The sequence below is a fragment of the Peromyscus californicus genome, unplaced genomic scaffold, assembly GCF_007827085.1.
Source record: "Peromyscus californicus insignis strain IS unplaced genomic scaffold, ASM782708v3 Scaffold_14__1_contigs__length_90479793_seg_2, whole genome shotgun sequence".
NCBI classification, from domain to species: domain Eukaryota; kingdom Metazoa; phylum Chordata; class Mammalia; order Rodentia; family Cricetidae; genus Peromyscus; species Peromyscus californicus.
In genome coordinates this window covers 67,471,249-67,486,100 of record NW_026294436.1, presented here as the reverse complement: position 1 = coordinate 67,486,100, position 14,852 = coordinate 67,471,249, and the positions used below count along the sequence as shown (strand labels likewise).

The 14,852-nt window shown below is 48.3% G+C and overlaps 1 protein-coding gene across 3 annotated transcripts in view; it reads right to left on the bottom strand.

Moving 5' to 3' along the window:
* The window catches only part of Susd4 (sushi domain containing 4), a 132,025-nt gene extending 128,865 nt beyond the window's left edge, over nucleotides 1–3,160 (bottom strand). Inside the window, exons 1-2 of one of the 3 annotated variants that reach the window (XM_052737868.1) lie at nucleotides 2,898–3,160; nucleotides 2,116–2,298 (exon numbers count right to left, since the gene is read on the bottom strand). In XM_052737868.1, the coding sequence (XP_052593828.1) occupies nucleotides 2,116–2,263 (148 nt within the window). In that variant the 5' untranslated portion in view covers nucleotides 2,264–2,298; nucleotides 2,898–3,160. The remainder of the gene's footprint in view (nucleotides 1–2,115; nucleotides 2,299–2,897) is intronic. The other 2 variants (XM_052737866.1, XM_052737867.1) reach the window with 2 other exon arrangements.
* Between the last annotated feature and the right edge of the window lie 11,692 nt (nucleotides 3,161–14,852).

Sequence of the window (14,852 nt, the reverse complement as noted above, 5' to 3'; positions counted from 1 at the left end):
AAGCCAATGAACCAGGCTCTAGCTTTTAACACGATTCCAGGTGATTTGCACACACACAGAGATGTTTTAAGAGCAGAGGTCTGGAGCAATGGTAAATTTGCCTTTATTGTCAATCTGGATACGACAGAGATTTCTTTTCTAAGAAAGTAAACCTGTTTCATCAATGCTTAGGATGTCCCCCACCGTCCTTTCCTACCCACACTGTGGATTCATACAGGAGTCCTAAAATGATAAGTATTCCTCTACAAATCAACGTCAGCCAACAAAACAACAACAAAACAAAACAAAAAGAGTTGAAGGTGAGATCAGGCTGGTGACCAGCCATTCTGCAGCAGATGACCCCTAAGAGGAAAGGGCTGTAACACTGAAGGGTAACGGGGAAAGGGAACCCTTACTCCCACCGTTTCCCGAGGCTCCGGGAAGGGATAGAAAAAGACATCTCTGCACAAACTACAAAGGTAAGCGGTGAGTCCAAAGGGTCTTGCTAAACTGAGCTGGGAAAGTCCTGAAAACAATGGATGAAGCCAAGAGCACGCATAGCCTTTCCGATCAGCCCATGCTCAGACCTCACACTACAGTGGAGACACATGCAGATGGACTCTGCTTAGTTCCTTTGTTGTCTACCTGGGAGACATGAGCCGGGAACATGGAAAATCATGTGGACCTGGTTGGAAGGACCGGGAGGTAGCACTGAAAGGCTCAGGCCTGTTCAGTGGTGGCCAGCCTACTGATTCCCATGAGGTAGAGCTAGTATCCAGTGAGGGGAAAGCCCTGCCAGGCCACAAAGACATGGTCTGGACTCACACTTGACCTTGTCCTCTGGGAAGAGGATGCCTGCCTCAGAGATGTTTCTAGCGAAAACTGAATAACAGCACAAAAAGTTACACCTTGAAAGAAACAAAATAAAAACAACCACCCACTCGCCCACTCCATTCAAAGCCAAAGTAAGAGTTGGCTCCCTAATTCTGACTCCTTGCATACCACAATCAACACTTTCCTACCCGAGGCATCTTATGGCTGCCCATGTGGAACGCCTGAATTACTGACTGCTCCGTGTGTGAAGGCCTATGTTGTCCTTCTCCTCCCCTAGTTTTGCTAAATTTCTACTCACTGATTCGCCCCATCTTCACCTTCAGAGTCTCTGAAACAGCAACATTTTCCAACATGGAAACGGTTCATTTATGCCAAGCAATACTTGTTTTTCATCTAATGGCAGTCTCCTTAGGCAGCCACAGTATTTCGGTTTGAGGACGCTGAGCTGTCCTTCCCGTGCCCACATCAGCCAGCTCTCAAGGAATATTTGGAACAGACGGGGTTGATGGACGTGGTGCACAAGGGATAAAGGGGGGGTACTTGAGCAGGGAAATTCAGACAAGAACTCCATCTGTCTTCCTCTGCCACAACCGAAAGCTAGCCCTCTCCCTTGGAATCAAGTACGTTATAGATGAGCCACCTACAGAGGCTGGGGCTACCAATTTATTTCGATTAACTTCCACTTCTTGACTTGATCCCCCCTGTAAACCAGAACTAGCTAAGCAACCTTCCAGAAACACACCTGAAGCTCTGCAACCCTTCCCCACCCCCAACAGCGACTGACATGCCTCAACATACCACCTCCAAGAAAGAGAAAGTTAACTTTCAAATAAACCTGTCCTTCAACCAGCCTGACCATGTTTTCAGACCCTTCACATTCTTAAAGGTGATTATTCTAGCGTTGCCCAAATCCAGAAGCCAAAACCTGAACTGTCTGCAGAGGGCAGAGATCAAAGGTCAAAGGTCCACAAATATACCGCCTTTTTTCTCTTTTTCTTCTTCTTCCATCCCTCTTTTTTCTTTCTTGGCCAAAAATGGGAATAACAGACCAAGATTTTTGTCCTTCCTTCAGAAAAGCCCAACTGGGCTGCTGGTGGGGGTGCGAACCTGCACCGGTTCCACAGAATTTTCTGTGAACTCCAGAGGTTATGCAGAAGGCTGGGACACAAGGATTCTGTTTCTCAGGCACCCCTAAAGTCTGCACGTATGCAGTATGCAGGAGGCTTGGTGCTGTCCCGTCAGCACAGGCTCCCCTCCCTGCTGAGCCGTCCAAGGCTCTCCCATCACAGCGGGGTCACTCACCACCCGTGAGCTGTGCTGGGCCAAAGCACAGCGCCAGTTGAAACCACAGGATCACGGCCAAGAGTCTCTGGGGGGACTGAGGCTGCTGTTGCTGCAGCTGCTGCTCTAGAAATCCATCTCCATTGCTCGGGTTCATTCCATGATACATCTTTCATCCACAGAGGGCATCCAGCTTGCAAGAGTCTGCAACCAGGAGCGGAACACGACAATACCCCGGGGTTGCCCGGGCTCTGGGACCACGCTCTCCCTCCTCCGCCCTGGGGACCCGGAGCCTGGGCTTTGCGGGCTCCATCCCGGTTCGCCCCTGCGGAGCCCCCGCCCCCTTTCCCACGGCGAGATCCTCCCTACCACCCCCCATGCAGGGTCCAGAGAGTAGCAGCCACCATGGGATACTGCGCGTGCGGGAGGGATGGAGGAGGGGAGAGAGGACAGGGGTTAGTGCACACTGGCTCTGCGCTGGTCCCCGGGATTCAGCGGCTGTGATCATGACAGGAAAGTCTAAAGCCTTCTAGCATCAAGCCGCTGAGAAAACACTTTTCCCCGGGCCTGTACGTTTTACTCTCAGGAATCTCACAATGTGCCCCCTGCTGCCCCCGTCTACTTCTCTGCTTTTCCAGGGACTGGGAGGGTCCTATTGCCCCAGTCCCCTATGAGATCTGAGCTGTGATTTTTATTTTTAAAAATGCCTTCCTTAGGGGTGCTGATCCCGGAGCCAACTCGCCCAGGCCGGCCTGCGCGCGCCTCCCCGGGCAGGCAAGCCCCTTCCGGGCTCCGGCTCTTACCTGTGGGTCTCATGCATGCAGCTTCCTTCCCTCCTCCGCCTCCTCCCCCCGCCAGTCTAACCCGCATCTGTGCGCGACCTCTGCTGCCGCCGCTGCGCGAGCGAGCGAGAGAGCGAGACGGAAGCCTCGGCGGCTGCCGGGCTACACCGCCCCCACCCGTCCCGCCGCGCGCTCCCTCCCCGGGCTCCCCCCGAGCAGCCCGGGGGGGGGGCGGTGGTGGAGGGGGGGAGACGGGGCTGACGAGGGCCAAGGCGGCCGGGCTGCGCGCCCCCGGGGAGGCGCCCGCGTGCCCGCTACCTGAGCTCGGGAGCGCGCGGCGGCGGCGCGGAGAGGGGGAGGGAGGGAGGGATGAGGCGGGGGCGCGCGCGGGGAGGGCTGGGGCGCGCAGGCCTGCACGCGCCTCGGCGGATCCCAGCCAGCGCCACTGGTGGGGGTAAGGGGATAGCGAGGGCGGAGGAGGACGCCACGGCCAATGGGAAGCCGGCGCGCCTGCACCTGTCGGGCACGAGTCGCCAGGCGGCGGCACACACGCATATCCACACACACACATACACAGGCACACGCACGCGCGCACACGCCCAGGTCTGTACCCTGATCCTTCACCGGTGGCCTCTGGTGCCCTGTGCGCACCACCGTAGGCTGCGATGGTGAAGGTGGCCATAGACAGAGGGATCCCACCCAGGACCATCACCGACGACGACGGGGTTAACTTGAATGGGGCGGAGTGAGCACGTTCCTTGCTAAAACCTCAAGTTCCTGGTGACCCCGGAGCACCTCCGCGGGCTCTGCTCTTCTCCTAGAGCCCAGAGAACGACTCCAGGAGGCTGGGTCTCTCTCTGTTCCTCGTCCCTTGCACCCTTGGCATTTTCCCTCTTGGCTGCCTTGGAGATGCACGCATTCCTCAGAGCTTTCTCTTGAGAGGTTCTCCCCCAGGGAGGCGAGTGACGGGCAGTGAGGCAATGGATGCCAATGCAGGAAGCTGGGTATCATCGCAAGGCTTATGGCCGGTGGGTAAAAACCCAAAAGGATCAAAGGTGTCCAGGAAAGAGAGTTCCCCTAGTCAGCGGTCCATTTCTGTGTCTTAAGTTCAGCCTGCTGTGAGCTCTGCTCTCCCAACCTATTCCTGCCTTTGCTGTTCCCCAACAAGCTAAGCCTCCCTCTGAGGGCTGGGCTCTGAGGACCCAGGTTCCAGCCTTGGTGATTAAGGGGTGTGCCCTAATGAGATGGTGCCGGCAGGCAGTATTTTCGAACAACTGGCACTCCATTATTCTGTAGCAATTTGGGGATATGAAAAACCGTGTTTCTGATACAGCCACCAAATCATCCCATCCTTCTATCGACTTTCCCAAAATCTCACATACTGAAGGTAGTTGGGAAATTATAGCTTTTACTATGCCGGCTCTTACTGCGAGTAATTTTAACAAATTCTTGCAGGAGAAATTAGCTTTTAGTAGGTAAATCAAGTTCAATGGGTTTTTTTCCCTCCTATTTGTAAAATTGAGGTGTTGGCTTTGCACAGAGTAAGTTTAATACTTTTGGCTATTACAAATGCATTCTTGCTGCTGAAGTGTGTACTTGGAGGTCCCAAAGCACTACTTGGGTATTTTTCCATGTTTCCAAGGTCCTGAGATTGTTCGCTGCAAATTGAATATTTATTCCAGTTTATTCTCAGTAAAATGTCTACCCTTTTTAAGTAGCTGTCAAATCCACAGGGCTCAAAACTGTAGACCATGCAACAAACATATCTGAAATCCTCCCCTCAGTTGTAACAGTCAGTTGGTACAGAAAGCCAGGGCCAGCATGAACATTCAAGTTCATCAGGCCCAAGCATGGGATCTGTGCTTCAGTCTCCTTTCTGACATCGTGGTATCCAGCTGGGGCTACAACTCAGTGGGAGATCATTTGCCTAGCTCTTGTGTGAGGCTCAGGGCTCCGCCCCCAGGACCATAAAAATCAAAGCATTTGTGAACAAGGCCAAGTAGCCTCATCCAGTACTTGGGGAAGCCTGTTGTATTTGCCTGTAACACCAAAAACAAAAACAAAAACAAAACAACAACAAGAACAAAACTTTTCTTATGTCGGATTGCTCTACCTTGGTTTCTATTGCTGTGATCAAACACTGACCAAAAAGGTTTACTTGGCTTACCAGTTACAGTCCTTGTAACTTGTAATCATTGAGGAAAGCCAGGGCAGGAAGCTGAAGCGGAGACCCCAGAGGAACGCTGCTTGCTACCAGCTTTGCTTCCCATGGCTTGTTCAGCTGGCTCACTTATTACAGCTCAGGCCCACCTGCTCAGGAATGACACCCATCCCCCTGACACACTCAGGGTAGGCTGGGCCCCTCCTGCATCAATCAGCATTTAAGAAAATGTCCCCACAGACTTGGCCACGTGGAGGCAATTACTCAGAGTCCCTCTTCTCTGGTATGTTTATGTCACGTTAACAAGAGCTGTGGCAGAACTTAGATCTACCCTTCCTGAAACTTTGTCCATGGTTCTCTGCCTCTCCTTTCTGGACCCACACAGCTAAGTCAAATTCACCTTCTTTAAGACAACCTTTCCTGGGCTGGAGAGATGACTCTTATTGTTGTTCTTGCAGATGATGCCCAGCACCCACACGGTGGCTCACAACCATCTGTAACTCCAGTTCTAGGGGATCCGATGCCCTTGCCCTCTGCTGGTCTGCACCGGCATCAGGCATGCACACACATACACACAGGCGAAACACTTGTGAGGATACATTTAATAAAATGAGAGACAGTCTTTCATCCAGTTGGAGGTAGCATCACGCTCCCTTGCCTTTCCTTCTGTGGATGATGTGTAGTCACCTCCCTTGATGTGACGATCCCAGGCTCCTCACTAGCTTGAGGCCAAGCTAGAGTTAACTGATGTCCCCAGTGCCCACTCAGGTCCAGCACTGAGAGCTCGTTTGAGAAAGGAGGCATATGTCCACTGCTCTCACCAGTGCAGGACTGGACGTTCCCGCCATTCCGATTCATGCCATGGAAGCTTTGGAGGCCGACTATAGCACAACATTTTGTCAGTTTCCTATATTAGCTCACGTTTTATTTTTTCCATAGTTGCCATACAATACCATGGTCTTGGTGGCTTATACAACTGGAATTCATTTTGGGTGCTGGAAATCCAAAGGGAAAGTGTTGGTATGGGTGCAGATGACAGTCTTCTGTGTGTTCATGTGGGCATCCCTCTGTGGTGTCTAGGACAATCCTAATGGCCTCGTTTAAACTTATTACCTCTTTAAAGACCTTGTCTCCAAAAAATAGTCATATTCTGAGGCACTGGGATCTCCATCTTGAATGTAAATGGATATACACTTTCTCCAGACTAGGAAGTAAGGTAGATGGAAGGCAGGAGATAACATGACTCACTTCCTACCAAGTGATGGAAAACTTACCTCCTCTGTCTTTCTCACTCCTACAGGAGTTCACTATCAAACTGCAGAAAAAGGCAAACGCCTCCTGACTTAAAGACTTCTTGGAGTATTAGACAGACACAGAAGTAGTCGTGATACCTCATCCTTTACTTTCTGCTACTATAGTTAAATGCCACAGCCAGGTAATTTATAAATACTGAAGGCTAAGTAGCTGAAGAACAAGAACTACTTCTGGTAAGGGCCTTCTTGCTACATTATAGCATGGCAAAAGACACCATGTAGCCAGAAAGAAATACTAGAGAGAGAGAGAGAGAGAGAGAGAGAGAGAGAGAGAGAGAGAGAGAGAGAACACTGAAAAAGACTGACTTTCATCCTCTTATCAGAAACCCATTCCTTGGTAAGCAACTCACTCCCAGAGTAGCATAAGTCCATTCATCAAGATGGAGCCCTCACAACCCAAACAATTCCCACCAGGCTCTGCTTCACACACTGTGGCACTTGACTGTAGCTGGAGTTTTCTCCAGTCCTGCCCAGCCCCACAGACCCCACAACCACTTGTAAAATAACTCAGAAGTTCATATTAATTGAACTGCTCAGCCATTAGCTCAGGCCTACCACCGTCTAGCTCTTACACTTAAACTCAGCCCATTTCTGTTCATCTATATGTTGCCACATGTTCCGTGGCTTTACCTGCTGCCTTTACATGCTGCTCCCTGGACGGCAGGCTGGCAGCTCTCTGCCTCAGCTTTCCACTTCCCAGAATTCTCCTCCCTCTTTGTCTCGCCTATACTTCCTGCCTGGCTACTGACCAATCAGCATTTTATTTATCAATCATTCATCCACAGCACTTGGGGGTTACGTTTCCAACACTGTTTGAAAACTAAAGACTGAAGCCAGGAAATGATATTTTCTCTTCTCCCTGGGTTTCTTAAATTATGAACCTCCAGGAAATGTGCAGTCAACTTACTGATCCCAGAACATGCAGAACATGAGGCCAGGATCACACTGAATGCTGTGTTTCTGTGAAAATCTAAATGTTTTCAAAGCTTGTGGTCCATCTAGTACATCAACTCTGGAGGGACAACCCAGTCTATGAGCAGGTAAGTTGAAGGGTCTGTGGAGATAAATAAAACAGCTCATGTAGGCACATGTAGTTCTCACCTCCTCCGTTCACACAAAATCTACTTGGTGGGTGGGCACATGGCATAGTTCAGTCATCATGCTAGGTACAGGGACCACAAAAACAAAAACATGAAGTATTCAACAAGTTTATAGTCTATGGGGAAGTTTAAAAAATATGTCCACTATACAGTAGTGAAAGCAAAGATTAATAAGTACAAATGAGATGGTGCCCTGGGAAGGGATCCTGGAGGATGAGTACAGACATCTGTGTATCTGTGTGTCTGTGTGGGTTTGAGGAGAATAAAGGGGTCAAATGGTTCAACAAGTTTCCTGGGCAGATGGAACAGCCTAGGCAGTGACTAGGAGGGCAAGGTTAGGGATGAAGACCAAAGAGAGAATTTACAGTGCCAGAGGAGAAATGCCCAATGGCACAGTGTCTGAGACACACCTGAGGCCATGCCGAGGGGAGCCTGGAAAGCCTTGCAGGCAGGTTTAGCTTTGGTCTGAAGACAAAGGGACAAGCTCAGGAGGGCGTGGACACACTGTAGAGAGCTCTCCCTTGCTTGTTGGCTCACAGACACTCGGAAAGGTGCTTAAGATCACCGATAAACTTGAGAATGCCAATTAAAGATGCACCTGATGCCCACCCCACCCACCCCCATGGACCACAGATACATGTGTGAAGGTGTCAGATGTTTGATGCAGATGCAGAAAAAAATGAACATCCATATTCTACCTCTAAGAATGCAAACTCCTATTATGTCCAAATGCATTATGGACAATTATTAGCCATGTCTTGTTTTCTATAATCTGATTCTTTGGTGTCTGTCTGGGGGCCTTGCTACCCTGGATGGGTCACCCTCCCCAGAATTAGCCAGTGTGTAGAGACAGTAAACCAGAGTCTGCCTCTCCACCCCCTCCTCTGGGAGTCCTCACACTCAGGATCAGTATTTTGCCCAGGGCCAGGGCTAGACAATGAGGGTCAGCTGAAATTACCCACCCTGGTCAGTCTTATATCCATTTACCCAGCCGCTGAGTCCTTCCAATGGAAACCACAGCAAAGGTTCTTGGCCATGTTCCCCACTTCACCATCCCACTCCATCTACCTCTGATCAGCTCTTGTACTCTCCGCCCCGACATGTTTCTGTGGGTGTGCATGCAAGGGGTCTGTGAGTGCAACCAAACTTCTTCCGCAAAGCCATTTTCATGTTAGTGTGTCTTCCCACACTGAAAGAAGACAATGCTAGTGGCTCCTCACCCAGCCAACACTGCAGAGCAGGGGACTGTGACTCTATTTTTCACTAGTTACTGTCCATTCCAAGTGACACTGGTGTGTTCACCTAAGATACTTTACCCAGTAGCTGAAGGTGGTATCAGTTCTTGCCTCTACCTTCCAAAGCTTGCTTGCTCACAGATTGGGTTGGTTGGGTTTGGGCTCAGTGGTAGAAGTTCCTAGCATGTAGATACATACACGAATATGTACACACACACACACACACACACACCCCTTCTCAAGACTGGAGAGAAGAAAAAATACGTATGGTAAGAAAAAAGGTAGTCCTGAACCTAGAACTTAACGACATGGAATTAACATTGAGACGACCATGTGCCAAAGTGGGCTAGCATAGTAATAGAAGAGGGGTAACAGAGACCAGTCCAAGAAGTCCTTTCTCGAAGGTTTTTACTTGGAAGAAAAGAGGAGGGATGACTGCCTACTGAACCAGTTTGCCCTTTGTTGATGATCAGCTTGCAGCCACCCGCTCCCAAGTGTGTCCTGAGCTCACACTGCATCCCTGGCAAATGGTTGGTTGTTTCCTGTCACGCTGTGGCTACTGTAAACTGCCCTAACTGATCAACCAATGCGAAACAGTAACAATTCCCACAGAGGTGAAATTTCGTCCTGTCTCATGAGCAGTATAGGGTCATGTTACTGGGGCAGGGCAGGCATGTTACACCGGATATGAGCAGCCTGGCTGGACAATAGTCCTTCAAGAACTCAGACAGAGGGAAACTCCACCGACTCCAACACATGGTTTCCTAGAGTCTCTGGTCTTTGCCTTACTGCTGTTTTATAAGATTGTTCATTTGTTTGTTCTTGGTTTTTTGATTGTTTGTTTTTGTTTTTGTTTTCTGAGACAGAGTCTCCCTATGGAGCTCTGGTTGTCCTAGAACTCAGTATGTAGACCAGGCTGGCCTCAAACTCACAGAGATCCACCTGTCTATGCCTCCCAAGTGCTGGGATTAAAGGCATTTACCACCATACCCCACGTGTTTTATAAGATTTAAAGATGGTGAAATAGCATTACTTTGTAGATGAGATGCAGAATTCTTTGTTACTTAATTGCTCCACACAAGAACTTCCTTCCAGGTAGGACCACATGAGTGATGATTATACCTGGGACAGAATAACAGAAAGCGGTGCTGTAAGGCTACAGGGGTGTAGTTAGCTCTCCTTCACAGGCCTCCAGTGGGTTGGTTAATATAAATCATTTTGAATGGATAAAAGCATAGGGATTATCATTGATTGGTATCTCAAACTGGGGTGATTAGAGAAGGTCTGCACTGGCTCCATGTGCTAGCATAAAAAGTAACATGGCTGGGGGATGGAGTCTCAGCCAGGTACTTACAAATGAAAGAAAGAAAGGAAGAAAGAATGAATGAAAGAAAGAAAGAAGGAAGGAGGAAGGAAGGAAGGAAGGAAGGAAAGAAAGAAACAAAGAAAGAAAGAAAGAAGGAAAGAAAGAAAGGAAGGAAGGAAGGAAGGAAGGAAGGAAGGAAGGAAGGAAGGAAGGAAGGAAGAAAGCACTTGGGAGGCAGAGGCAGGCGGATCTCTGTGAGTTCGAGGCCAGCCTGGGCTACAGAGCAAGTTCCAGGACAGGCGCCAAAACTACACAGAGAAACCCTGTCTCCAAAAAACAACAACAACAAAAAAGTAAGTAAGAAAGAGAGAGGGAGGGATGGAGGGAGGGAAGGAGGGAAGAAGAAATGATGACTACCAGCCTTCCACCAGAGGCTCAAACCTGGATGACACACAAATAGTGCATAATTAATTAATTTACACATATATTAATTTATCCATTATACAAATTTTTTCCATATCAGCCCATGGGAGAACAAGGTGTCTGGGGGTCAGGCCTGAAAGCCACATCCATTCTGCACATATCCCATTATCTAGGATGATGTCACAGTGGCCAATTAGTCACGTGGTCTTGCAGATATGCAAAAGGAAACTGGGAAATGTAGTCTGGGACAATTGTTGTGTGTTCAGAAATGGACAGCTAGCAAGCTTAAATCAATCTGTACTCATGTGGTGCCCCCACTCCACACACACATACATATACACTCTTACATGGTGAGCCTCTTAAGGACTATGATGTTCTCTTGCTTTTGATTCTTTTCTCAGCAACTAATTCTGCATCCAGTGGGGTTCTTAATGGACAGGCATCTCAAAACAAAACAAAGCAAGATAAAAACAAACACAAACAAACAAAACAAAATAACAACAAAACCTGAGTGACTTCACTGGGCAAAGGTGGGTGCCACTTCAGGGCCTGGCATACATCTGATGCTTAGAACATCATTTCAGTTAGCTAAATTCAGTCACTGTGGGTGGGGGAGGAGAGGTGAGACAGAAATAATTTCTGAACCTTCAGCTTTTTATTGAATTTGGAATTGGGTAAATATTTTTAATAACATTAAACTTTGGCCTCTATATAGCAATGTTCGGTCCTTGGAGTAAATCAAACAAGGGTTGCTAATGAGCTGTTTTAACATGGTCACCACCTCTGGTTAAATTTTCCACTTCAGCTGGCTACCAGGTAAAGGCGAGTCAGTGCTTTCAGATGCACTCTCGGTGGTGGCTAATTACATCAAAACGTTGTTTTCCTGACCTTTCCTTTTGTTTTGTTTTTTTGTAATCACCCTGATTTTTTTCACTTGTTTTTTTTTTTTTTTAGCTTCTTCCCGTTAAAATCATTGTCTGCATGGCATGAACATTTTCTTTAAGAAGGCTATTTTGAAATGATGCCGGGGAAAGGGTGAGGAGAGAAACCTCCACTGTGGAGCTTCTTACTCAACACTCGCCTGGCATTTAACACTGCCTAGATGATGCTCAGCCACATGCAAGCCCACCTAGGAGATGCTCAGCCATACTCAAGTCCATCAAGGAGATGCTCAGCCATACTCAAGTCCATCTAGGAGATGCTCAGTCATACTCAAGTCCATCTAAGAGATGCAAGCAAGTCCACAGAAACACAGAGGCATCAACCCAACCTTCCAGAACCTTACAAACCTGGCCACGTTTTGCATGTATAGAATTCTTTGTTCACACACCCAGCATATTTCAATGACTAGGCAGTCATATGTCATGTACCCAGGCTCTGCTCTCATTATGGAAAAATACAGAACCGATCAAACAAAAGAATCCTTATTCATCTAGAGTTTGCACTCAAGTGGCAGGAGGTGGGCAATAGTTTATCTCCAGTCCCCTCCCCTCCAGCCCAGAAGTGATTTCTCTTACTGGTGAAGTTTCTGGGAGCTTATTCTCTCTTTTTTGACAAAGCTGCTGTGCACCAGACATATGCAAGATGACAAAGAGCAGGACGACCACTTAGTCTTTTTTGTTTGTTTGTTTGTTTTTCTAGACAGGGTTTCTCCATGTAGGTTTGGTGCCTGTCCTAGATCTCACTCTGTAGACCAGGCTGGCCTCGAACTCACAGAGATCCACCTGGCTCTGCCTCCTGAGTGCTGGGATTAAAGGCGTGCGCCGCCACCATCCGGCGACCACTCAGTCTTTGTCTTCACCACTTAGCCTAAGACAGTGTTAATAAATGCTTGTAAGATCTGACTGAATGAATAGATGTCTTCACAGAGGCGCAATCAGGTCCTAAGGAAGCTGAACGTCTTCCTTCATTTCCATTATTAGAGGGTAACAGAACAGCTAGACGCCCAGGGGGGTGGGCTATTGCAATGCTCCTTAACTCTGCCATTTCCCTCTTCATGTGGGACTGGGATGGAGAACACCAGGAATGAGTCCTCCTTACCATTGTACATTATACTGCAGCAAAATCTTGCCGTAAACTTTGTATCATGAATCTTCACTCTCGCAGGAGAATTTTAATTCTATGAGGATCACAAAGGATAAGACATAGAGGACTTCAGATCTACTTGGGAAATTATGGAGAGTTCATTGCACCTAGAGAGTGTGCCGAATAGGACAGTAGCTCAGGAGGGAGTCAGGGACAGAATCTTAAGATTCTGTGGGTGTCTGTTGGGGCCACCAGGAAGAGTTTGAACTCTACTCAAGGACAATAGAGAGCTTTGTCAAAAGATGTAGGTCAGGGTGGGGAGAAGCCATCAGATTTCAACTTCTGGCTATCAGTCTTGACCTAAACTCTACAGTCACACTTTGAGAGAAACATGACTTTTTAAAATATGTATAGCCCGTGTTAAGAATTTTGTCTTTTACTTTGCCACCTTGTACATATGTTTAGAGAAGTAAACATTTAATGACTCAACATCTACCTCTACCACGTGGGAGGTTCACATTTCCTATTCTAGTCTGATATAGTTCGTACTAAAAAAGGCTAGTGAGAACTCACTAAACCAATTTTGCTGGCCATTAAAGCATCCTGACCGGAAATCTGACATGGCAATAGGCATGGGTCAGACGTCAGGTGAGGGTAAAGGTTGTGAGCTGACAGCCACACATTCATAGTAAGCGTTCAGGTTGTAGTCTTACACTTGGTACCTAATGGAATCCCATGAATCCTCTCATTCATAACCACTGTATTCCCCCTAGAACTAGTGCTGAAAGTTTAGATGCAAACAGTTGGCCACTTGAAGAGTCTAAATTTCTTGCCCAGGGTTTGTATGGCCAGGAGATGGTAAAGTTTTAATTTATGTTAATATATTTAAAGTGATAGTTCTCAGAGCTCACACTTTTAAGTTCTACTGTCCAGATGGGGGCCATTAGCCACAGAGGCCGAATTTGATTGTAATTGTTTAAAATTAAAAATCAATGTCCTCGGTCCTGCTAGCTGCATTTCACATGCTGGAGCCACAGGTGGCTTGTGGCCTCCATAAAGGACAGCTGTAGACACACGGTACTATCCTCACTGCAGAAGGCTCTGCTAGAATGAAGAGCTCTGGAGGGAAAGTACCAAGTGTCCTGGAGAACAGTCACCTCAGTGTGAGCGTGGGGAGAGAGGAGGAAGTCAAGGCGGAGAGCAGACAATATTTGGGGACTGCCGAATAGGACAGTAGCTCAGGAGGGAGTCAGGGACAGAATCTTAAGAGCGGCTTTGGCATGAGATGGGACAGTTTCCACCTTGGGTCATAAAGGAAGAAGATGGAGGCCCAGAAGTGAGCCACGGATTGGACAAGTGTCTCCCAAAGGAGCATGAGCTAAGGGCTTGATCACTGCCCTGCGGCACTACAGGGGGTGGTAGAACCTGGAGATGTCTACTGGGTGGTCGAGACCGTGGCAACGAGGTACAGTCTCTCATGGAACTTGTTGCAGGAGGACTTAGTTCATCAGATGTTCACAGAACCTCCAGGGGTGGCTGTACGATGGACACAGACCACAAAGAGAAGCTCTCGTTCTCCAAGGGAGCCATGAGAGTGTGCAGTGAGGTCTTCCCTTGGCAAGTGAGGGCGGGGAGGGGGCACCACTCTACAAGGAGTAGCAGGCAGTTAATGGCTTCCTCCAGCTGTGTGACTGTGGCAGCTGGACAAAGGGGCTTTGTACAGTTCCTGTGGACAGAAGTTATTTCTGAGTGCACAGGGAGTCACCCACAACTGCTGGGGGTCTCCAGCCCTGCACGTAGGTGGCTTTGAGTGGAAAAGAGCACTGTACCCTGCCTTCTGAAAACCATTCCATAATATAATAAGCCTGCTCAGGGGCAGAGGCTAGAATTTCAGTGGGCTGTGGAGTTCCTGCCCTACGACAATGCCAGCCAAGGATAGACAATGGCCCATACACTGTACTACACACACAGTCCACAATCACAGTCACCAATTGCCACACTTCCACTGCAGTCCTATGGTGGTGGTTTGAAAGAAAATGGCCCCCAAAGGGAGTGGCACTACTAGGAGGTGTGGCCTTGTTGGAGGGAGTGTGGGGGTGGGCTTTGAGCTCTCTTTTGCTCAAGCTTCCCTCAGTGAGACAGTCAGTCGACTTCTTGTTGCCTGCAAGATGAGGAGTCTCAGCTCCAGCACCAAGTCTGCCTGCATGCAGCCATGCTCCTCATCCTAATGATAATGGACTGAACCTCTGAAACTGTAAGCAAGCCACCCCAATTAAATGTTTTACTTTCTAAGAATTGCTGTGGTCATGGTGTCTCTTCATAGCACTAAAACCCTAAGTAAGACAGCTGTCTTCCCTCACTTGGACCTTTCTGAGAAAACAAATGCTCCTTGAAGTTAAAAACACTAGGCTCA